General features: G+C 39.1%; 1 protein-coding gene across 1 annotated transcript; it reads right to left on the bottom strand.

Annotated features, from left to right (window-relative positions):
• Positions 1 to 1,982: 1,982 nt before the first annotated feature.
• Positions 1,983 to 19,468, bottom strand: LOC141140645 (uncharacterized). Its single transcript, XM_073628038.1, has 4 exons — positions 14,536 to 19,468; positions 13,099 to 13,278; positions 7,648 to 7,768; positions 1,983 to 3,846 (listed from the first exon to the last, which is right to left on the bottom strand). The coding sequence occupies exons 1-3, from the start codon at positions 19,261 to 19,263 to the stop codon at positions 7,745 to 7,747; spliced, it is 4,932 nt and encodes a 1,643-aa protein (XP_073484139.1). The 5' UTR covers positions 19,264 to 19,468; the 3' UTR covers positions 1,983 to 3,846; positions 7,648 to 7,744.
• Between the last annotated feature and the right edge of the window lie 312 nt (positions 19,469 to 19,780).

Here is a 19,780-nt window from a genome sequence, read left to right as displayed (position 1 = left end):
AACAAAGCATAAAGGTGCGTGGTGGGACACCCAGGGGACCACGATTCGCTTGCATCCTGGGGGTTCGTTCCACTGCTGAGAATAGGGAAAATTGCACCTGATGGAGCAGGAAAAGCAACAGGCTCTCAGTAAAAGCCACAGGATCTGGAATCTCCGCTCCCTCCATCAGTCCCAGTCTCTCACGCCTATTGCAGTTCTCCACATCCTCCACCCTGGACTCCGTCAACTTTACTTTTGTCTGTAGTGATACACATGGTGATCTCTGATGGTGCTCTCCAAGTCCCCCACACGTCGCTTCATCTCAGTCAAATGGGCCCAAAATGTATTCATATCCTTACATATCAGCCCAATATCTGTCTGGAAAGAATCCATCTTGCCCATGAGTGTGGTTTGGCAGGTAGGGATCACTTGCATTAGAGCTGGAAAAATTAGCTTGTTCCAAGAGCACTGATTCACTATCCTCTGTCTGACTCGCCATATTGCTCCAGCTGTTTGCTCTTCCACCCTGATGGAGTAGTGTGCAGTGTTTACCACGTTCCGGATCGCATATTGTTTCCTGCCTCTAGTCATAATCAGTTTGTGTCACCGAAGAGGTGAATGGTAAGTTCGTAGACAGCAGATTCAGTAGGGGAGCAGTAGAAAAGAGTCACAAGGCAGCAGAGCTCTCCTAAGGTGCATCCAATCCGGTCGCTATCTTGGACAAGCCCCAGTAATATATTTTTAGCATAATATAATTATAATTTTAATAATATAAATCTATAATAATTGTTGTGATGTATACATTTTTATTTATCATTTCATAATCTGCATTAAAGTGATGGTCAACCTATTTGATAGAGGGTTCTCAAGTGTGGCCCCTGATATCACCAAAAGACCAGAAGGTATCACCGCTCCAGGTGGGTCAAATAGAAATAAATGCTACACCTCCAGTTAAGAAGCCCAGGTGCTGGAAATGCATATAGCAATTGGACATCAAAAGAAATTCTGGACAGCCACACTCCAAAAAATATTTTGCCTTTTATTCAAAAAAGTGTCATCTAAAATACAGGTCACAGCAGAGCAGAAAAAAGCCAGCTATGATTAAGCACTGTTTGTAGTGTGAAACGCGTAAGCTTTTTTCCGCTCTGCTGTGACCTGTATTTTTAGATGACACTTTTTTTGAATAAAAGGCAAAATATTTTTTCGAGTGCGGCTGTCCAGAATTTCTTTTGATGTCCAATCACCAAAAGGCCACACATAATATTCAGTTAATGTAATGCTGCAGAAAAGCTGTCAGAGATTAAAACCATGCAATGAGAGATGTTCAGAAACTACAGACATGCTATAGGAGCTGCCGGAGACTAAAAACTAGCTTCAGGGGAGTCATAGCCAGTCATAGCCAGATACCTTATATTAGACTGCTAGAGATCACCGCTATTACAGTCCATATACAAAGCAATGCTTCTACATTTGTGCTCTCTACAGCTCTGTTAAAAAATTACTTGTGGCACAATTGATCATTTTCTCAGCAAGATCCTTCATAAAAGTAAAAAAAAAATTTAAAGAGAAAGGGGATGGAGAGTTCAAAAAAAATAAGAGAGTGTGAAAGAAGTTAACAAAACAAAAACTACTAGAAAGCCATTCTAGCAAATATTTTTTCTTTTACATGCTTGTAGGCAGGTAGAGTTTTATGCTGCCCCGGTCAGGAGGGTTAATATTAAATGTGTTTCCTGTTTCTTTCTTGGCTGGCTTTCCTGAGTCTGACTCCCTGGTTCTGTGTGATATAAAAAGGACAGGGGTCCGGCTGAAAGTCTAAGGTTGCTGCTGTTACCATTACCTGACTCCGCCCTGTTGGTCTGCTGGATATGCCGAGACTGGAATCCCAACTAATTCACCTCCATCCCCAGGATCCTTTTTCAGCCTAGAGGGATTGCTGGGACCTGAACCCCCCCCCCCCCCCCCAAAGTTGCAAATATTCGATACTGCCATCACCAACTCAGCCAGATATGGACTCTTTCTTGTGCAGGTAGTCTGGGGCAGCCATAAACCTAAGTTAGTGACTAGTTTAGGGAGAGACTGTTGCCTTTGTTTAACTGTCATGCCACATTATTCAAGTAAAATTTCTGAAACTTTGCCTTTGCCTGGTCTAAAGTTACTCAAGGGATGTAATGCAAGTAACCGACAGCCTACAGTTCGGGTCAGCTAAGCATATTGGGGTATGAAGAAAACGGTAAAAGAGTTAATGTAGTGTGAAGATTCAAGTGTCTACAAAGGGTAACATAGGATTCTCTAGCAGCAGACAATTGTAACATATTGTTGTTATGTTACCTTAGTAGTTATAGTGATTTGACAAAGGTCACTTTCATGTCACTTTTCATGTCATTTTTTTAAGAGTTATGATTTTCATTTCATAGTAAATATTGTAATGTCACATTATTTTTATTTTTATGCCAATGCAAAACATATCAAACTCCATATATTATTTTTTTTTTTTTAATTGAATATACAGTATATGCACTTTTATGTTATACATTATTGCACTGTGAATAAATAAGAAAGAATATCTCCGCGCTACCAAGACAACAATAAACAACAGAACACTAGCTGCAGCAGACACCGAACTGGTCAAACAGCACCAACAATAAGTAAATAAAAATCAATATATGGTATCGCACTCTAGTGAAAAAATTAGTACCATAAATAAAGTGCTAAATTAGTTAAAGTGCTATATAAAGTGACATGGTATGTGCAAAATTGCATAAAACGCACCTCTGATGAAGTCACGTGATCGTGACGATACGCCATGGATTAGCTTACACGGGCACCGGAAGTGACGTCAGGCCACCAGCTCGCTGCTCGTTTTTATCTCGTTTTTTACCTGTTTCATTATGTGAGTACTCTTAAACCTGCAAACGCAAATAAATATCTGTGATTACATACTTCACGATTTGGGTCCCCCCTCTCCTTTTTACTCTATGTTCACGGACCTGGGAAGATGTCCACTGTCACTGAGGCATATAGAGATAACCCATCATTATATATGAAGACTATACATCAGGCTACCAAGGCATATTAGGATATCTAGTTCATTGACGCTTCCCCTGGCCACTACCACACAAGAAGAACATCGAATGCGAGCCATCGGAGGATTTACTGACCACCACCATTTGTTACAACACGCTGTTATCTTACAGCGATAAGGTAAGGTAGCCACTGCACACCTGAGGTGTTTATACACTGAAGAGGATTCACATCACTTATGCACTGAAAGACTGTATTTTCACTGACTGTCTCTTGGAGCACAGCACCTCATCGCATCTTATTTTTATTTTATTTTTTAATCTTTTTCTATTCATGTGCATGTTGGACTCTACCTCATATTTTGCCAGCATTAGCACCTTTTTATTCTATGCAATTTGAAGGCTATGCGATTATGTAGCAATTTTATGCGTTTCTATGCAATTTTGCACATGCAATGTCACTTTATATGCGTTTTATGCAATTTTACACATAAGATGTGACTTTAAATAGCACTTTAACTAATTTAGCACTTTATTTATGGTACTAATTTTTTCACTAGAGTGCGACACCGTATATAGATTTTTATTTAATTATTGCACTGTGACCTATTTGCTTATCTTGCAGTAACATAGCAGCAGTGTAATGTTACACTACGTTTTCAACCCAGTTGATAGCCTTTCCTTTGGCATTTATACCGTGTATAAATAAAGAACATTGTGGACTATATTGTCACTCATTAAAATCTGAAGATTCTTTAGCTCTTTGACAAACCAATTGTTTTCTTAGCTGGGAGCAAAATATAGCAACTTCTGCCTCCTCTTCACTGTATACAGGGTTTTCAGAGCTCTGCAGGAGTAAAAAAAATTCTGAGAACGATAATACAAAAACTTCATATACATACTGTGTGTAATATGTATATACTGTATATGTATGTATATGTATATAAATAGATACTGTATAGTGTATATCATAGTACTATGCAAAAGTCTGAGGCAGATGTGAAAAAATGCTGTATATTAAGAATGATTTCAGAAATAGAAATGTTAATAGTTTATTTTTAGCAATTAATAAAATAGAAAGTAAAGAGCAATTCAAAACAAATCAATATTTGGTGGGATCACTGTTTACCTTAAAAACAGCATCATTTCTAGGTTCCCCTTCACACCGTTTTTGAAGGAACTCAGCAAGATGCTCAGCAAGATGTTCCAGACATTTTGAAAAACTAATCAATCATCTTCTGTAGATGTAGGCTGCTTCAAATCCTTCTGTCTCTTCATGTTATCTCAGACAGACTCAATGATGTTAAGATCAGGGCTCTATGGGGGCCAAACCATCACTTTCAGGACTCTTTACACTGAAAATGGTTCTTAATGCCATTGGCTGTATGTTTAGAATCATTGTCCTGCTGCAGAATAAATTTGGGGCCAATCACACACCTCCACCATAGTATGGCATGATGGATACGTATCTGCTTGTATTTCACAGCATTGAGTACACCATTGATCCTGATCAAATCTCCAACTCATTTTACAGAAATGCAGCCCCATACTTGTAAGGAACTTCCATAATGCTTCACTATTGCCTGCAGACACTCATTACTGTACTGCTATCCAGCCCTTCAGCAAACAAACTGTCTCCTGCTACACCCAAATAATTTACATTTTGACTCATCGGTCCAGAGCACCTGCTGCCATTTTTCTGTACCCCAGTTCCAATGTTTTCATGCATAGTTGCTTAGCTTTGTTTCCACATCAGAGGTTTTTGGCCGCAATTCATCCATGAAGACCATATCCGGCCAGACTTCTCCAGATAGTAGACGGGTGTACCTGAGTCCCACTGGTTTCCACAAATTCTGTGCTGATGGCACTGCTGGACATCTTCTGATGTCGAAAGGGAAGTAAGCATGATGTGTCTTTCATCTGCTGCATTAAGTTTCCTTGGAAAACCACTGTGTCTACGGTCCTCAATGTTGACCAATCAATGGTGTCTTTGATGCTGAGAAATACAGGGAGATACATACCCATCATAGTATACCATCAGGGAGGTGTGTGATTGGCCTCAAATTTATTCTGCAACAGGACAATGACCCCAAACATACAGCCAATGTGATTAAGAACTAGCTTCAGCGTAAAGAAGAACAAGGAGTCCTGAAAGTGATTGTTTGGCCCCCACAGAGCCCAGATCTCAACATCATCTAATCTGTCTGGGATTACATGAAGGAAGAAGGATTTAAGGCAGCCAACATCCACAGAAGATCTGTGGTTAGTTTTCCAAGATGTTTGGAACAACCTATCTGCCGAGTTCTTTCAAAAACTGTGTTTAAGAGTTCCTAAAAGAATTGATGCTAACTTGAAGCCAAGGGGTAGTTACACAAAATATTGATTTGATTTAGACTTTACTTCTGTTTTCTCACTTTGCATTTTTAAAATTAATAAAAACAATGAAAGTATATATTTTTGAAAGCATTTCTTTAGGCCTTGTTTGGGGGTGGCTAAAATCTGCTTTTGCTGCCCGTCCCCTTAAGCTGCAATAGGCAGCAGAGGGGGATGTTTACATGTCACCACCAAGATGTTTCGCAACCATGGTTAAATTGACCCGATATGTAGAGATCAGCAGGCGGCAAGTAAATGGGGTAATACCGCAAACACCTGCACGATTGTCAGCAAAAATGGGGTTAAAACAGGCGTGAGGAAGCATGCAGTGCTTCCTTGTTGCCCGTCAGTAGCCTCTAGAGCGTGACCCAAATGTGGATCAGGCTCTCAGAGGCAAGGGAGATTAGACACACGTTTACCCTTACAGCATTTTTTCACATCTGCCTAAAACATTTGCACAGTACTATATATACACAAAAACAAACATGTAAATTCCCCTTTTTATTCTTTAATGCCATGCTTTATTCCAGGGGTCTCCAAACTTTCTAAACAAAAGGCCAGTTTACTGTCCTTCAAACTTAATGGGGGATGGACTGTGGCCAGTGGGAGCACAAAATGCCCTGGCATCAGTGGAAGTAAAGAATGCCCCATCATTCGTTTTAGTGGAAGGAATAGTGCCCTATTGTTATCAGTGGGAGGAATAGCATCCCATCCTTGGTGTCAGAGGGAGGAATAGCACCCTGTCCTTGGTGTCAGTGGGATGAACAGTACCCCATCATTAGTGTCAGTTGTGGATGAAATAGTGCCTCAGGGGGCCGGATATAGACAATCAAAGAGCCACATCTGGCCCCAGGGTTGCAGTTTGGAGACCACTGGTTTAAATTTTAGATTCCAGGGCATTAGCAGAGATAATGTTAAAATCAGGAGCCTCTTGAGTGTGAGCATAATCCAGGAACTTTTGCATCTTTTTACAATAGTGCATAAACAAGCACACCTTACTAAAATATATACACAATAGTATATTCACAAAATGATGATTCTGCACAGTGGGCCCAGAAGGTCAACATGGAGGCCAACAAGCATGAGAAGGATCCTTAGCACAGACCTGTTCTGCAGGATTATTAATCTGTTAATAGAATACTGTTTAATAGTGACTTTAGCTATGCTGCTTTAAGGCTGGTTCAACAGAAGCCGGCCGACATTCAGCCCTTGTGTACAGCAGCTCGTCCGACAGAAGACTGTCTAACGAACGGATTTTATCAAACAGGCATGCTGGAAAACCACATCCGATCAGTGCTTGCAGCCAATGTGTTCTGGAGAGGGGGGCAGTCCCCCTGTCAGAACACAATAGCCCAGTGGGGAAGATTGCTGCACTTTTATTGCTTGGATAGCATGGTGACCTCTCAGGTTTTTTTACGTTCAGCCTGGTGGGTTGAATGCAAATAAGCTCCCCATGTTTACCTAGCATTAGGCTGGTGAAATACAGATTTTCGGTCTGCTGCTCCATGCTGTTGAACATGATATAAAAAAAATTGTCCCTTAGAACACAGAAATATCTACCTTGCCTTTTGCCTGTCTTGCTCCCATTAACTATTGTCTTTATATCGCTTTGCCATGGCTCTGTGTAAAGCAGATAGGCTGCCTCTGCCCAAGCAGCCAATCAGTGCCTCTAAAAAGCCATGGCGAAAGTGAAGACAGTGGTCAAAGGGATCCAGACAAAGCTGACATGTTATGCCCCGTACACACGGTCAGATTTTCCCACGGAAAATGTGTGATAGGACCTTGTTGTCGGAAATTCTGACCGTGTGTAGGCTCCATCACACATTTTCCATCGGATTTTCCGACACACAAAGTTTGAGAGCAGGCTATAAAATTTTCCGACAACAAAATCCGTTGTCGGAATTTCTGATCGTGTGTACACAAATCCGACGCGCAAAGTGCCACGCATGCTCAGAATAAATAAAGAGATGAAAGCTATCAGCTAGTGCCCCGTTTATAGGCCCGAAGTACGTGTTTTACGTCACCGCGTTCAGAATGATCGGATTTTCCGACAACTTTGTGTGGCCGTGTGTATGCAAGACAAGTTTGAGCCAACATCCGTCAGAAAAAATCCTAGGATTTTGTAGTCGGAATGTCCGATCAATGTCCGATCGTGTGTACGGGGCATAAGAATGTCAGCATGTTCAAGGGAGATTTTTGTACCTGTAGCAGCATAGAAAATTTTACCTAAAGTCAATATACAGTATGATTTCCTTTAAGAAGACCACGGGCCTACCTTGATACAAGCAGCTTCTGCTGCTTTCCAAGTTGCTAAAACACTGTGGATCAGGTTTTGAGCATTTTTCAATAGAACATCCTCTGCAGAATAATCATCACAGCCCGTAGCGGCCTTTACACTGTTGACCAAAATAAAAAACATTATAAATAAATTAACAAAGTAGTTATTATGAAAGGATTATTTCACTCTCCATACCATGATATATCACTGCATTCAGCAGTTTCAGCTCCTGATCAGCCACAAGCACTCCCATTCTGACAAATCTAAAGATGGTCCCATGCTGAGTTTTGCTTTTGAAAGGCTGGGCAGCTTATATGTACAGTATATATGGGTGAGTCACACTTGATATTCCAAACAATCAAATCGGACTTACAAATCAAGCAGGCGCCATACTTACTGCTTCCATATAATCAATCAAGAGGTGTGGAGTCCAGATATAGTAAATGCTCACTTTACTTAAATATCCAAGTGCAGAAATTTACATATTACATTAAAGTAATGCAACCGGTTTTAAGCTTTACACCCTTTTGGCTTGAACAGGGTGAGAAGAGAAATCCAAATCAAATCAATATTTGGTGTCCCCCTTTGACTTCAAAACAGCATAAATTCTTCTAGGTACACTTGCACACACTTTTTGAAGGAAATTGGCAAGTAGGTTGTTCCAAATACTTTGAAAAACTAACCACAATTCTTCTGTGGATTTAGACTGCTTCGGATCCTTCAATCCTTTCAGTACAGTCTCTTCTTCTCTTCAATCCAGTCTCTTGGTTTAATCCCAGACAGACTCAATGTTCAGGGCTCTGTGGGGCCAAACCATCAGTTCCAGGGCTCCTTGTTCTTTTTCACACTGAAGATAGTTCTTAATGACGTTGGCTGTAAGTTTGGGGTCATTGTTCTGCTGCAGAATAAATCTGGAGCTAATCGCACGCCTCCCTGATGGTATGGCATGAGGGATAAGTATCTGCCTGTATTTCTCGGCATTGAGGACACCATTGATCCTGTCCAAATCTCCAACTCTATTTGCAGAAATGCACCCCCAAACTTACAAGCAACCTCCATCATGCTTTACTGTTGCCTACAGACACTTATTATTGTACCGCTATCCAGCCCTTCGGCAAACAATTTGCCTCCTGCTACAGCCAAATATTTCACATTTTGACTAATCGGTCCAGAGCACCTGCTGTCATTTTTCTACACCCCAATTCCTATGTTTTCATTGACAGTTGAGTCGCTTAGCCTTGTTTCCACAGATGTATGAATTTTTGGACACAATTCATCCATGAAGACCACTTCTGGCCAGATTTCACCAGTCAGTAGATGGGTGTATCTGGGTCCCACTGGTTTCTGACAGTTCTCTGCTGATGGCACTGCTGGACTTCTTCCGATGATGAAGGGAAGTAAACATGATGTATCTTTCATCTGCTGCATTAAGTTTCCTTGGCCGACCACTGTGTCTATCGTCCTCAACGTTGCCTGATCAATGGTTCCTCAAAGTTGAGAAATACAGGCAGATACTTATCCATCATGCCATACCATCAGCGAGGTGTGTGATTGGCCTCAAATTTATTCCGCAGCAGGACAACAAACCCAAACATACAGCCAATGTCATTAAGAACTATTTTCAGTGTAGAATACAAGGAGTCCTGGAAGTGATGGTTTGTCCCCCATAGAGCCATGATCTCAACATCAGTGAGTCTGTCTGGGATTACATGAAGGGAAGGAAGGATTTTAGGCAGCCTACATCCACAGATCTGTGGTTAGTTCTCAAGATGTTTGGAACAACCTACCTGCCGGGTTCCTTCAAAAACCGTGTGCAAGCATACCTAGAAAAATTGATGCTGGTTTAAAGCCGAAGAGTAGTCACACCAAATATTGATTTGATTTAGATCTTTCTTCTGATCACTCATTTTGCATTTTGTAAATTGCTAAAAAAATAAACCACAAAAATATATATTTTCGAGAGCAATCTTACTTTACAGCATTTCTTCACACCTGCCTAAAACTTTTGCACAATAATATATATATATATATATATATATATATATATATATATATATATATATATACACAGTATCTCACAAAAGTGAGTACACCCCACACATTTTTGGAAATATTTTATTATAACATTTAATGTGACAACACCGAAGAAATTACACTTTGCTACAATGTAAAGTAGTGAGTGTACAGCTTGTATAACAGTGTAAATTTGCTGTCCCGTCAAAATAACTCAACACACAGCCATTAATGTCTAAACCACTGGCAACAAAAGTGAGTAGTGAAAAAAGTGAAAATGTCCAAATTGGGCCCAAAGTGTCAATATTTTGTGTGGCCACGATTATTTTCCAGCACTGCCCTAACCCTCTTAGGGATGAAGTTCACCAGAGCTTCACAGGTTTCCACTGGAGTCCTCTTCCACTCCTCCATGATGACATCACGGAGCTGGTGGATGTTACAGACCTTGCGCTCCTCCACCTTCCGTTTGAGGATGCCCCACAGATGCTCAATAGGGTTTAGGTCTGGAGACATGCTTGGCCAGTCCATCACCTTTACCCTCAGCTTCTTTAGCAAGGCAGTGGTTGTCTTGGAGGTGTGTTTGGGGTCGTCATCATGTTGGAATATTGCCCTGCGGCCCAGTCTCCGAAGGGAGGGGTCATGATCTGCTTCAGTATGTCACAGTACATGTTGGCATTCATAGTTCCCTCAATGAGCTGTAGCTCCCCAGTGCCGGCAGCACTCATGCAGCCCCAGACCATGACACTCCCACCACCATGCTTGATTGTAGGCAAGACACACTTCTCTTTGTACTCCTCACCTGGTTGCCGCCACACACAAGCTTGACACCATCTGAACCAAATAAGTTTATCTTGGTCTCATCAGACCACAGAACATGGTTCCAGTAATCTATGTCCTTAGTCTACTTGTCTTCAGCAAACTGTTTGTGGGCCTTCTTGTGCATCATCTTTAGAAGAGGCTTCCCTCTGGGACGACAGCCATGCAGACCAATTTGATACAGTGTGCAGTGTATGGTCTGAGCACTGACAGGCTGACCCCCCACCCCTTCAACCTCTGCAGCAATGCTGGCAGCACTCATATGTCTTTTTCCCAAAGACAACCTCTGGATATGACGCTGAGCATGTGCACTCAACTTCTTTGGTCAACCATGGCGAGGCCTGTTCTGAGTGGAACCTTTCCTGTTAAACCACTGTATGGTCCTGGCCTATGTCCTGCAGCTCAGTTTCAGAGTCTTGGCAATCTTCTTATAGCCTAGGCCATCTTCATGTAGAGCAACAATTATTTTTCTTCAGATCCTTAGAGAGTTCTTTGCCATGAGGTGCCATGTTGAACTTCCAGTGACCAGTATGAGAGAGTGAGAGCGATACCAAATTTAACACACCTGCTCCCCATTCACACCTGAGACCTTGTAACACTAATGAGTCACATGACACGAGGGAGGGAAAATGGCTAATTGGGCCCAATTTGGACCTTTTCACTGAGGGGTGTACTCACTTTTGTTGCCAGTGGTTTAGACATTAATGGCTATGTGTTGAGTTATTTTGAGGGGACAGCAAATTTACACTGTTACACAAGCTGTACACTCACTACTTTACATTGTAGCAAAGTGTAATTTCTTTATTGTTGTCACATGAAAAGATAGAATAAAATATTGACAAAAATGTGAGGGGTGTACTCACTCTTGTGAGATTATGTATATATATATATATATATATATATATATATATATATATATATATATATATATATATATTTGCAGCTGGGCAGTTTATCACAGTGAAATTTCTCTTTGGCAGTTGAGAGTACCCATTGGAGGAATAGTACATTTACATTTAAGTGTTGCCATAGTTCAAATACAGCTGCAGGGAAAAGAATGGAGGAGTAAATACACTCTAGACAATAACAACACTTTGATACTTTACCTGGAAACAATGTTGAGTTGGTTGCTAATTGTTTGTATCTGCTCCATACCACACAGGAGATCAGATGTATTCCTCTCATCCATACAGTTTTTAGCCATTATTCCAACAAACTTTACAAAGGTCTGACCAAGTGCAGCTATGGATTTAGCAGAGGCAATGAACTGTTCTGGGGTCTACATTGAAAAATAATTACAGCCAATGTATAGGTCTTAAATATTGAATAAAAAAGTTGTTTGGAAGAAGCACTGCAGGAATCATAACACTTCATGCACAAAAGAAGAAAAAGGGAAATTACATGCTTCAGCTGCACTGAAATAGAAGTATTGTCATTGGCTTATTCACATTTTATATAGGGCTATATATGGGCTTTTTGTTGGATGGTGGTCCTCTTTATGGCTAGTAACAATGTTTTCTGAGGAACCTGTTTGTTTGTTTGTGATTGGGGAGGACCCTGAATTCTAGACCCAGTCTTGATACAGGGTCTCAATTACCCTCCAAATTGAGAGTAGGTCTGATGCCATCTTGGATTAGGGCTGGCCTTTAGATTTACCTATTGGTGCAAGGGCCTGCCTGATTGCATACAAATTGAAAGTGTTTAGGTTTGACCTCATATTATATGGCTTTGGTAAATCTAAAGAAAAATTGTACAAGAAAATTGTATAATGTATGGCCAGCCCAAGTCTTTCCCCCGAGGATAGGGTTCAGTGTCAGTAAAGGTAGGAGCTTAATCTCAGTTTGGAGAGAAGTCAGGGCCTTCTGGTAGTATGTTGTTTTTTCAGATACAAAGGAACTGACCTGAAGGTGAGTACGGGGACTTTAATAATGATATCAGTTTATACACTTTGGTAGACATGACAGGTCATGTTAGGAGATGTTAAAGAATAAAGAGATTTATAGAAGAGCATCACCAATATCATTTGTATGAATTTCACTTGCAGTTCAAACATATTTCCAGATTTAAGAATTGTATATTAAGAGATTATAATAGTGATATATTTTTACTAAATATAATATAGTTATATAAGAACCCATTCCCTCTTTGGATCCCAGTGACTGTCCTAACCCACAATGATTAGAACATATACAATTCTTACTCCAAAGATAGTAGCCGATATTTCAAAGAGATTTTCTCACATTTCAAATACCTTCATCAGCACAATGCTAGTGATACAGTATATTTTCTATTTATAATGTTTTTGCAATTAAAAAAAAAATAACTTATTCACATGACCTGACTCTCAGATAAAAGTCTAACCCATAGTGACTACTCCAGAGCATCCCCTTCTACACTCACATTCTGTTTACAGGTTTGACTTCTGACCTCCCCATTTCTCCTCTCTTAGAGAAGTAGAAAGAGTTTTAATAAATCCCATCATGAAAAATAAAACAAGTGCACTAGTTACACGTAGGCCAGACTTTTGCAAGAGAAATTTAAAAAAGTATCAAGCAAAAGTTATTTAAAAAGTGACAAATTCTCTTTCAAATGACAAATATACAGTTCTCAGATGAATACCTGTATTGGTCCTTTCCTATTTAGGTACTGTACCATGTAAGACATTTGTGCTGCCATTTCCTTGGTGATTTTTACAATTGTGTTACTCTCACCCTCCCATGTCTCCACTTCTGCAGCTAGAACACATGTCGTCACTTTACAGGGATGCCAACCGATGTCTTCCAATGATGTATGGCTTGTCTAAAGGCATGCAAAAATTAAAAATAAGAGTAGATTATTTATTAAAGGACTGATTTACTTTACAATAAGAACTACCCATACGCTAGTCTAAATTAGCCCACTCGCCCACCCAGGGGTCTTCTTATCCATTTTTGATGACAGCTGCCTCCTGCATTGTTTACAGTTGACAGTTGTTTACATTGTTTACAATTCACAATGAAGCAATATACTTATGAGATAAAATAAAGTAAAAATGTTCCTACTCTACCCGTCCTTAACCTGTGACTGAAGAGAAGGTTGAAACAACACAGTGATGAGCTCATCTCTTGGTCACTCCACTTTCTCTTCCAGTCAGCATGATTCTTTACAGCAAATGAGCTGATTGTCTCCCTGTGCTTCTACTTCCTTCCACCCCCAACCCTGCTGTACAGAAACTGTAAGAGGACGATACCAGATAAAATGTAGGTTCTTACACTGCTTGCATTCAAAAATATTTGAATTATGCATTAATGATTAAACAAATGCAATAATTTGTATTTTATACCTGCATAGACTTCAGCTTTTCAAACTTCAATTAATTTGTCTTCTAAAATCAGATCGCATGAATCTACCAGTTCTTTGTCATAACATGCAGCCTAAGACAAGGGATTGCTGCAGATGCTGTAGTGGGTAACATGATTTGACACAGAGAGGATTTCGTCTGCTGAATGTTTAATATTCATGACACTAACACCATGCCATCAATCAACCTCAATAGGCAGAGAGAAGCAGAAGAAGGTTCTGTTGCCGATGGACAATTCCACCTCCAGTGTTCCCTTTGAGTCATTGTAGTATCAGAAGTGCCAGAATTGATGCTCTTTTATTGCAGTGACACTGTTGCAACCCAAAGGAATAGTTACTGAGATCTAGGCTGATGTTTAGTGTCTGATATTTGAAAAGTTCTAACTGCACAGTAATAATGCAAAATGTAACTAATGTTGTAAAATCCTAAAGTGCTGTTCCCAAATAAGCTTTTAGCTTGTCACTGTTACAATTCTGTAGCATAATGCTTGACACGACGCTACAGAATTGATCTGATGTCACCAAATCATAGGGGAGCTGGAAACAAATATTCAGCTTATTTCTCATTTGTCTAGAAATGTAAAATGAGAAAAAAGCTGAATTGATAAGTCAATTGAAATCTGATGTGCACTGAATTATGTGCTTTGCACACATGCATTACATTTGGCACTACCTTATTAAATTTTCTGATTTATGTAACCCAAGTAACAATTCTACCTTTTGACGTTCCATAATGACAGATGTCTTCCTTAGATGTTCAGCAGGCACCAGCAGTAGCTTGGACTTCATTAAACTTTCAGCTTTTGATACTTTTAATTCTTTATTTAGTGTGTCCTGTGATACTGTAGTTGGTGTCATGTGTGTTTGTTGAGTGACATATTCCCGGTGGGTTGTTTTTGTTTTTTCAAGAGATATTGGGGAATATGTTTTGCCGCAGGGTGACTCTTTAAAATATTTTTCATTGTGTTCTTCTACAGTAATTACGTCCATTTTTGGAAATATTGATACCTGAATGCTTGTTTCCTTCTGCTCGTTCTGCAATTCCTCATGAATTGTTTCAGCGTGTCCTCTATAAAGCACAGTATGAGTTTTTCTGCTCTTTATATTACCCCTTGCTATTTTTGTTTGTATCCCAATAAAGTCTAAAGGACCTTTTAGATTCTTTAGTTCCTGACTTTTTGTTTCCTTTTGCCCTTCAGAAAATAATACATGTTGTTGTTCATGATTCTTTGAGCCCTGTTCAACTTTTTCTTTCTGGTTTCCAGGAGTTAATATATGTGTTCTTTGTTTTAAGGATTCCTGAATATTCATTTGTTTTGGAACATTAGAGCATTCTGAAAGTGCTTTCTGATTCCTTGATCCCTGTTTGATTTCCTCCTGCCCTCCATAGACCACTACTTGCATTTCAAGTGGTAGATCAGTGCTATGTGAAAGTGCTTTTTGATTTAATGATCTCTGATTGGATGTATCTTTTTGTATTGTGGTGTTTTCAGAATTAGCTCCATGGTTGCTCTGTTCTTGTATTTGTAGCTTTTTGCTTTCTATAGCTGGTTTTTGATTTCTTGATTCCTGATTGGATGCATCTTTTTGTATTGTGATGTTTTCAGCATTAGCTCCCTGATTGCTTGATTCCTGATTTAATGCTTTTTTTTGTGTTTTTTTGCTTTCGGTAAGTGTTCTTTGATTTCTTGATTCATGATTGGACACATCTGTTTGTACTGCTGTGTTTTCAGCATAAGCTCCTTGATTGTTTGATTCCTGATTTGTTGCTTCCTTTTGTATTGTTTGACTTTCTGTAAGTGTTTTTTGATTTCTGCATTCCTGATTGAAGGTTTGTTTCTGCGTTCCAGCCGTTTTGGTATATGTCCTCTGAATCTTTGAATGGAGATGGATTCCTTCCTTCTGTACTGCATCAGGCTTTGTCTGCCTTTTTATTATTTTTGATTCTTTTCTGGTTATTTTCTTCAGCACACCTTGTTGTGTCATCATAGCCTGTTCAGATGTTTCATTGTTTACTTTAGATTCCATCTGATTGGTCATTTCCAAATGTTCTCTATTAATTTCACATGCACTGACCCTTTTTTCACACTTTACATTGGTTTCTTGTTGTAAGGCCACACAAAACATTTTAGATTGTTCTTGAATTAAAGGCGTATCATATTTAGCTTGAGTTACTGTTTCTTGTTCAGATTTGGATGCTTCTATCATTTTTCTAACAGTGCTCTTTGGGTCCTTATTTAATTTCATCCACTCTCCCTTTACATCTGTACTTTGTTGTTTACATTTTATTACATTTTCTAAATTACTTTTATTACTGTCATTAATTTCACTGTTGTCATCACCACAGGATGCACTTTGCTCATAAATAGCATTACTGCTATGTTCATTAGACTCATCGTGCCCTCTATGACTTGAATATTTTTGCTCAATTTCTTTGCCTGCCCTAGGTGACTTCATATTTTTAGTCACTGTTTGTATTGCTGTATCTGATTTTACATTGTCAAGGACAGTGGGAATGATAGCATTTTGATTCTCTAACTCTTCACACATTTCTAAGCACTCTTTGATAAATATTAAGGTTACTGCATCTATCTCTGCATCACATTGAAGGTGTGAAATTAACTGGTCTGCTTTTGCTAACCAGTTCAGAGACATGGCATTAACCATGAACATTTCCCAGTTGTTGTGATTGTCTATAAGTAATCTTAATCTAGCTACTAAATCCCCTGTAAGGAAAAAAAGATGGTCAACCAAAAATGCAGTGTCATTTTTCTTTTCTAAGCAAAGAGCGATGCTGAGTCTGTCTTTTATTGATGTTATATTACCCACTAACAATTTAGCTTCCTTTTCAAAAGTCTCTCTTATTAGAGATTTGTCTGTGGTTTTAACTAAGACTAAATTTACCATTCTTTGAAGTAAAGTATGCTTTCCGTTATACATGATTTTAAGGTGGTACATAAGCAATTTTGCCTTAAACATAAGCTGCTTTTGAAGGAGCACACACTTTATGTTAAGGGACATTTTTGGCTTGGTAGCACATTTAGGTTCACTAAGTTCATCCCTCATTTTTAGAACTGACTCTGTCAGGGCATCCACCTCTTCCTTGAGAAGTTCAACAGTTTTTTGATCTTTCTCTTCTGTAATCATTGAACCCGAGAGAGCAGATGCTTCCTGTAGCCATAATGAGGCTTCACATAAAAGAATAAGACTTTTGCACTCAGAAAGATTCAGTTCTGCCATATCCATTGATTCAGAAACTAATAAATTATCAATGCCTATGAAGTCATCAACACATTTTGATAACTGTTGGACAGCAACTGACCACTGTATACAAATATCTTCTAATTTTTGAGTATCAGGTTTTATTTTAAAGCATAGTACTTTTGTGAGTAATTGATTTGCAACAGCCTGGCACTTGGAGAACTTGACATGAATTTTGATGAGAGATTCTTGTTTTTCAGAAAATGTGGGAAAATCCAGACCATCGTAGCCACTAAGTAAATGTTCACTTAAAGACTGGACTATCAATGATAAGTGCTGCATAATTCCATTAAATATCTGGATATTGGTGCTGGCATCCGAGGGAGTTGAGGTGCAGAACAATTGGTGAGAAAAGATATACCAAAAACTTGCAAAGGACACAAGGTGAGTTTTAATCTCTTCAATACAATGTGAAAGTAAAACTGCTGTTTGAGTAAGTCTGCCCATGCAAACTGAGTCTGTGTCTCCTTCCTTAGTTAAGTGAGCAAGACTTAATATTAGAGATTCAACTTCTTTATACCTATGTATGTCCTTTTCAGATATATTGGCCTGGGGAAGGCACTCTTTGATTTCTGCAAGATAAATGCTTGAGATTTTAATTAGGGTAGAACTGTATACATTAATCTCCTTCATGTCTAGCTGCTTTACTGCTGATAGAAGATCACCAACAAGTGGCTGAAGATTTGAAATTTGCTTTGTCTTTCCAGTATTTACAATACTATTTACAAATTCTCTTGATCTAGTGGGTAAAGGAAGAGGTTTGCTCAGATATCCTTCGTATGATAAGCACTTGGTAGGCTCTCCTGAGATTTCACAATGCCCCTCTTTTACTTGATCGAATTCATTTAAATCAATTATCATAGGTTTATGACCTACTGGAACAGCTTCTGTTCTTAAAGGACTAAGCAGGTCTGGATGATTACATCCACTAACACCTTCTTTAACACTGTTTATACATTCAAACAACCTATTCATTTTCTCCAAGAAAGACGTTTGCGTTACCACACAGGAAATAGATTCAACGCAATTCATTATAGATTCCCTTGTTTCAATTACTGCTCTTTCCAGTTGTCTGACTAGAACTCTTAGGCCATTCCTGAAAATGGGGTCCTTACTTTGGTCAACATGTCTATTAATAACTTGACACAAACGTTCAGCCAGATCGCATAGGTCAGCACCATGATGCTGAAAGATTTCAGGCTCCTGACTTCTAAGGAGCTTTTCACAGTGATGCCTGTTAACTTCAATCTCTTTAATAGATAAGTCCAAAAATTGATGCACAGTAAGCATGCTGTCAAAACTGATCATAAGGCTTTCTGTAGCTTGGATCCATTTCTGATAAATGTACTGTGCTTTTTCAAACATTTTAGTTTCATAGTATGAGTTATTGTCTATAATGAACTCAACAACTTCATCCCTCACTCTGCACAAGAAATCTACTGAGTTCTGTATTTCTTCTACATTTCTTTCTTGAGAACAAAGAGCCAGCACAAGACTAGATATTTTCAATAGGTGTTCTGCATGATTTTGAAATGCTTGAAGAAGCTGTAAAGATTTAGAGGCAATGAGACTTTGTGTGTATAGAGTTGTTTTTTTATTGTTCTTCAGAGCAGTCTTCAGCAACCTCTTTAGTGGATCCTTAACAGTAAAAGCATCTAAGATTTGATAGAATATAGTAGAAACCAGGAGTTGGCTAAGATCGCCAAGTTCAACTTTCATAGACGCACATTGTTGTTGTAGTTGACAATGTAAGTTTCCAATACCTGAATTTTCCTGTAACTCACTGAGATAGTCACAAAGCTTCTTCCTCTTTTCCAAAAGTTGCTGGCAGTGCTTGACCAGCCGCAGCTTTATATTTGGTCTTGAACAATCAGCTACATACATGGAGAAGAACACAACAGCTCCCACAAGGAAGTCCAGATCACTGCAGTTGAACTCTTTTACGTTTGAAGTGGATAATAGTTTGTGCAATCTACTCATATCCTGAGAAAATGAGCCTTGCCTTTTGTTTAGTTCTTGTTTGGCTGGTCCATTTTTTAGCAAACATTTTAGTTCCTGTAATGTTTTTGAAGCAAGATCAAAAATATACAACTTCGAAGCAATCATTTGCTCATTATGTGGATGTTTTATGTTGCTCTGAGTTGCTGTGTACAACATTGGAACACATTTCCTGAAGGTTTGCATCGTTTCTGATAAATGGTGCTGGTGTAAGGTATCCTTGATGTCTATAATTCTCCTCTCTATCAAACTATTCACCAAGAGAAGAGCTTCTGAAAATTCGCAGAAGTGAGTTAGGAGGTGTGGTATGCTTTCTGCTTTGTGTAAATAATGCAAGCATTCAAGGAGCCAGTTTACGGCTTCATTAATCTTTCTCACTGCAGCGTCATCTTCTAATTGAAGTATCTGTTAAAGAACATATTAATCACACATTATTTAAATAGCTTTTGCAGTGGGATGGAAAGGTTGTATTGCATAAGAATTTAAAGGTGAACTCCATGAAGATTTAAAAACACAAATAAATGCAGCTCTGTATTCATTAAGACATCATTACATGTATTTTTAATTAAACCAATGTAAGTATATACATTTGCCTTGGCATCAGTCTCTTGCAATCCTCTTTCCAGTTGTGCTCTTGTGCTCATGTGCTAACAAGGAGCATGCTGACAGGAGGAGGAAGCACAGATGAGCCCATCAGTTTGCT

The sequence above is a fragment of the Aquarana catesbeiana genome, linkage group LG04 (assembly GCF_042186555.1).
Source record: "Aquarana catesbeiana isolate 2022-GZ linkage group LG04, ASM4218655v1, whole genome shotgun sequence".
Classification (NCBI taxonomy): domain Eukaryota; kingdom Metazoa; phylum Chordata; class Amphibia; order Anura; family Ranidae; genus Aquarana; species Aquarana catesbeiana.
The sequence above is the reverse complement of the archived record's forward strand: the minus strand, read 5'-3'. Positions and strand labels throughout refer to the sequence as shown.

What these genes read in the sequence shown, in the direction of transcription:
- LOC141140645 (XM_073628038.1), bottom strand. Translation starts at nt 19,263, where the DNA reads ATGCAAACCTTCAGGAAATGTGTTCCAATGTTGTACACAGCAACTCAG. An exon ending in TCATTATGGAACGTCAAAAG is followed by an intron (nt 13,279 to 14,535) that starts GTAGAATTGTTA and finishes GCATGCCTTTAG; the next exon opens with ACAAGCCATACATCATTGGA. An exon ending in ATAGGAAAGGACCAATACAG is followed by an intron (nt 7,769 to 13,098) that starts GTATTCATCTGA and finishes TTTGGTCAACAG; the next exon opens with TGTAAAGGCCGCTACGGGCT.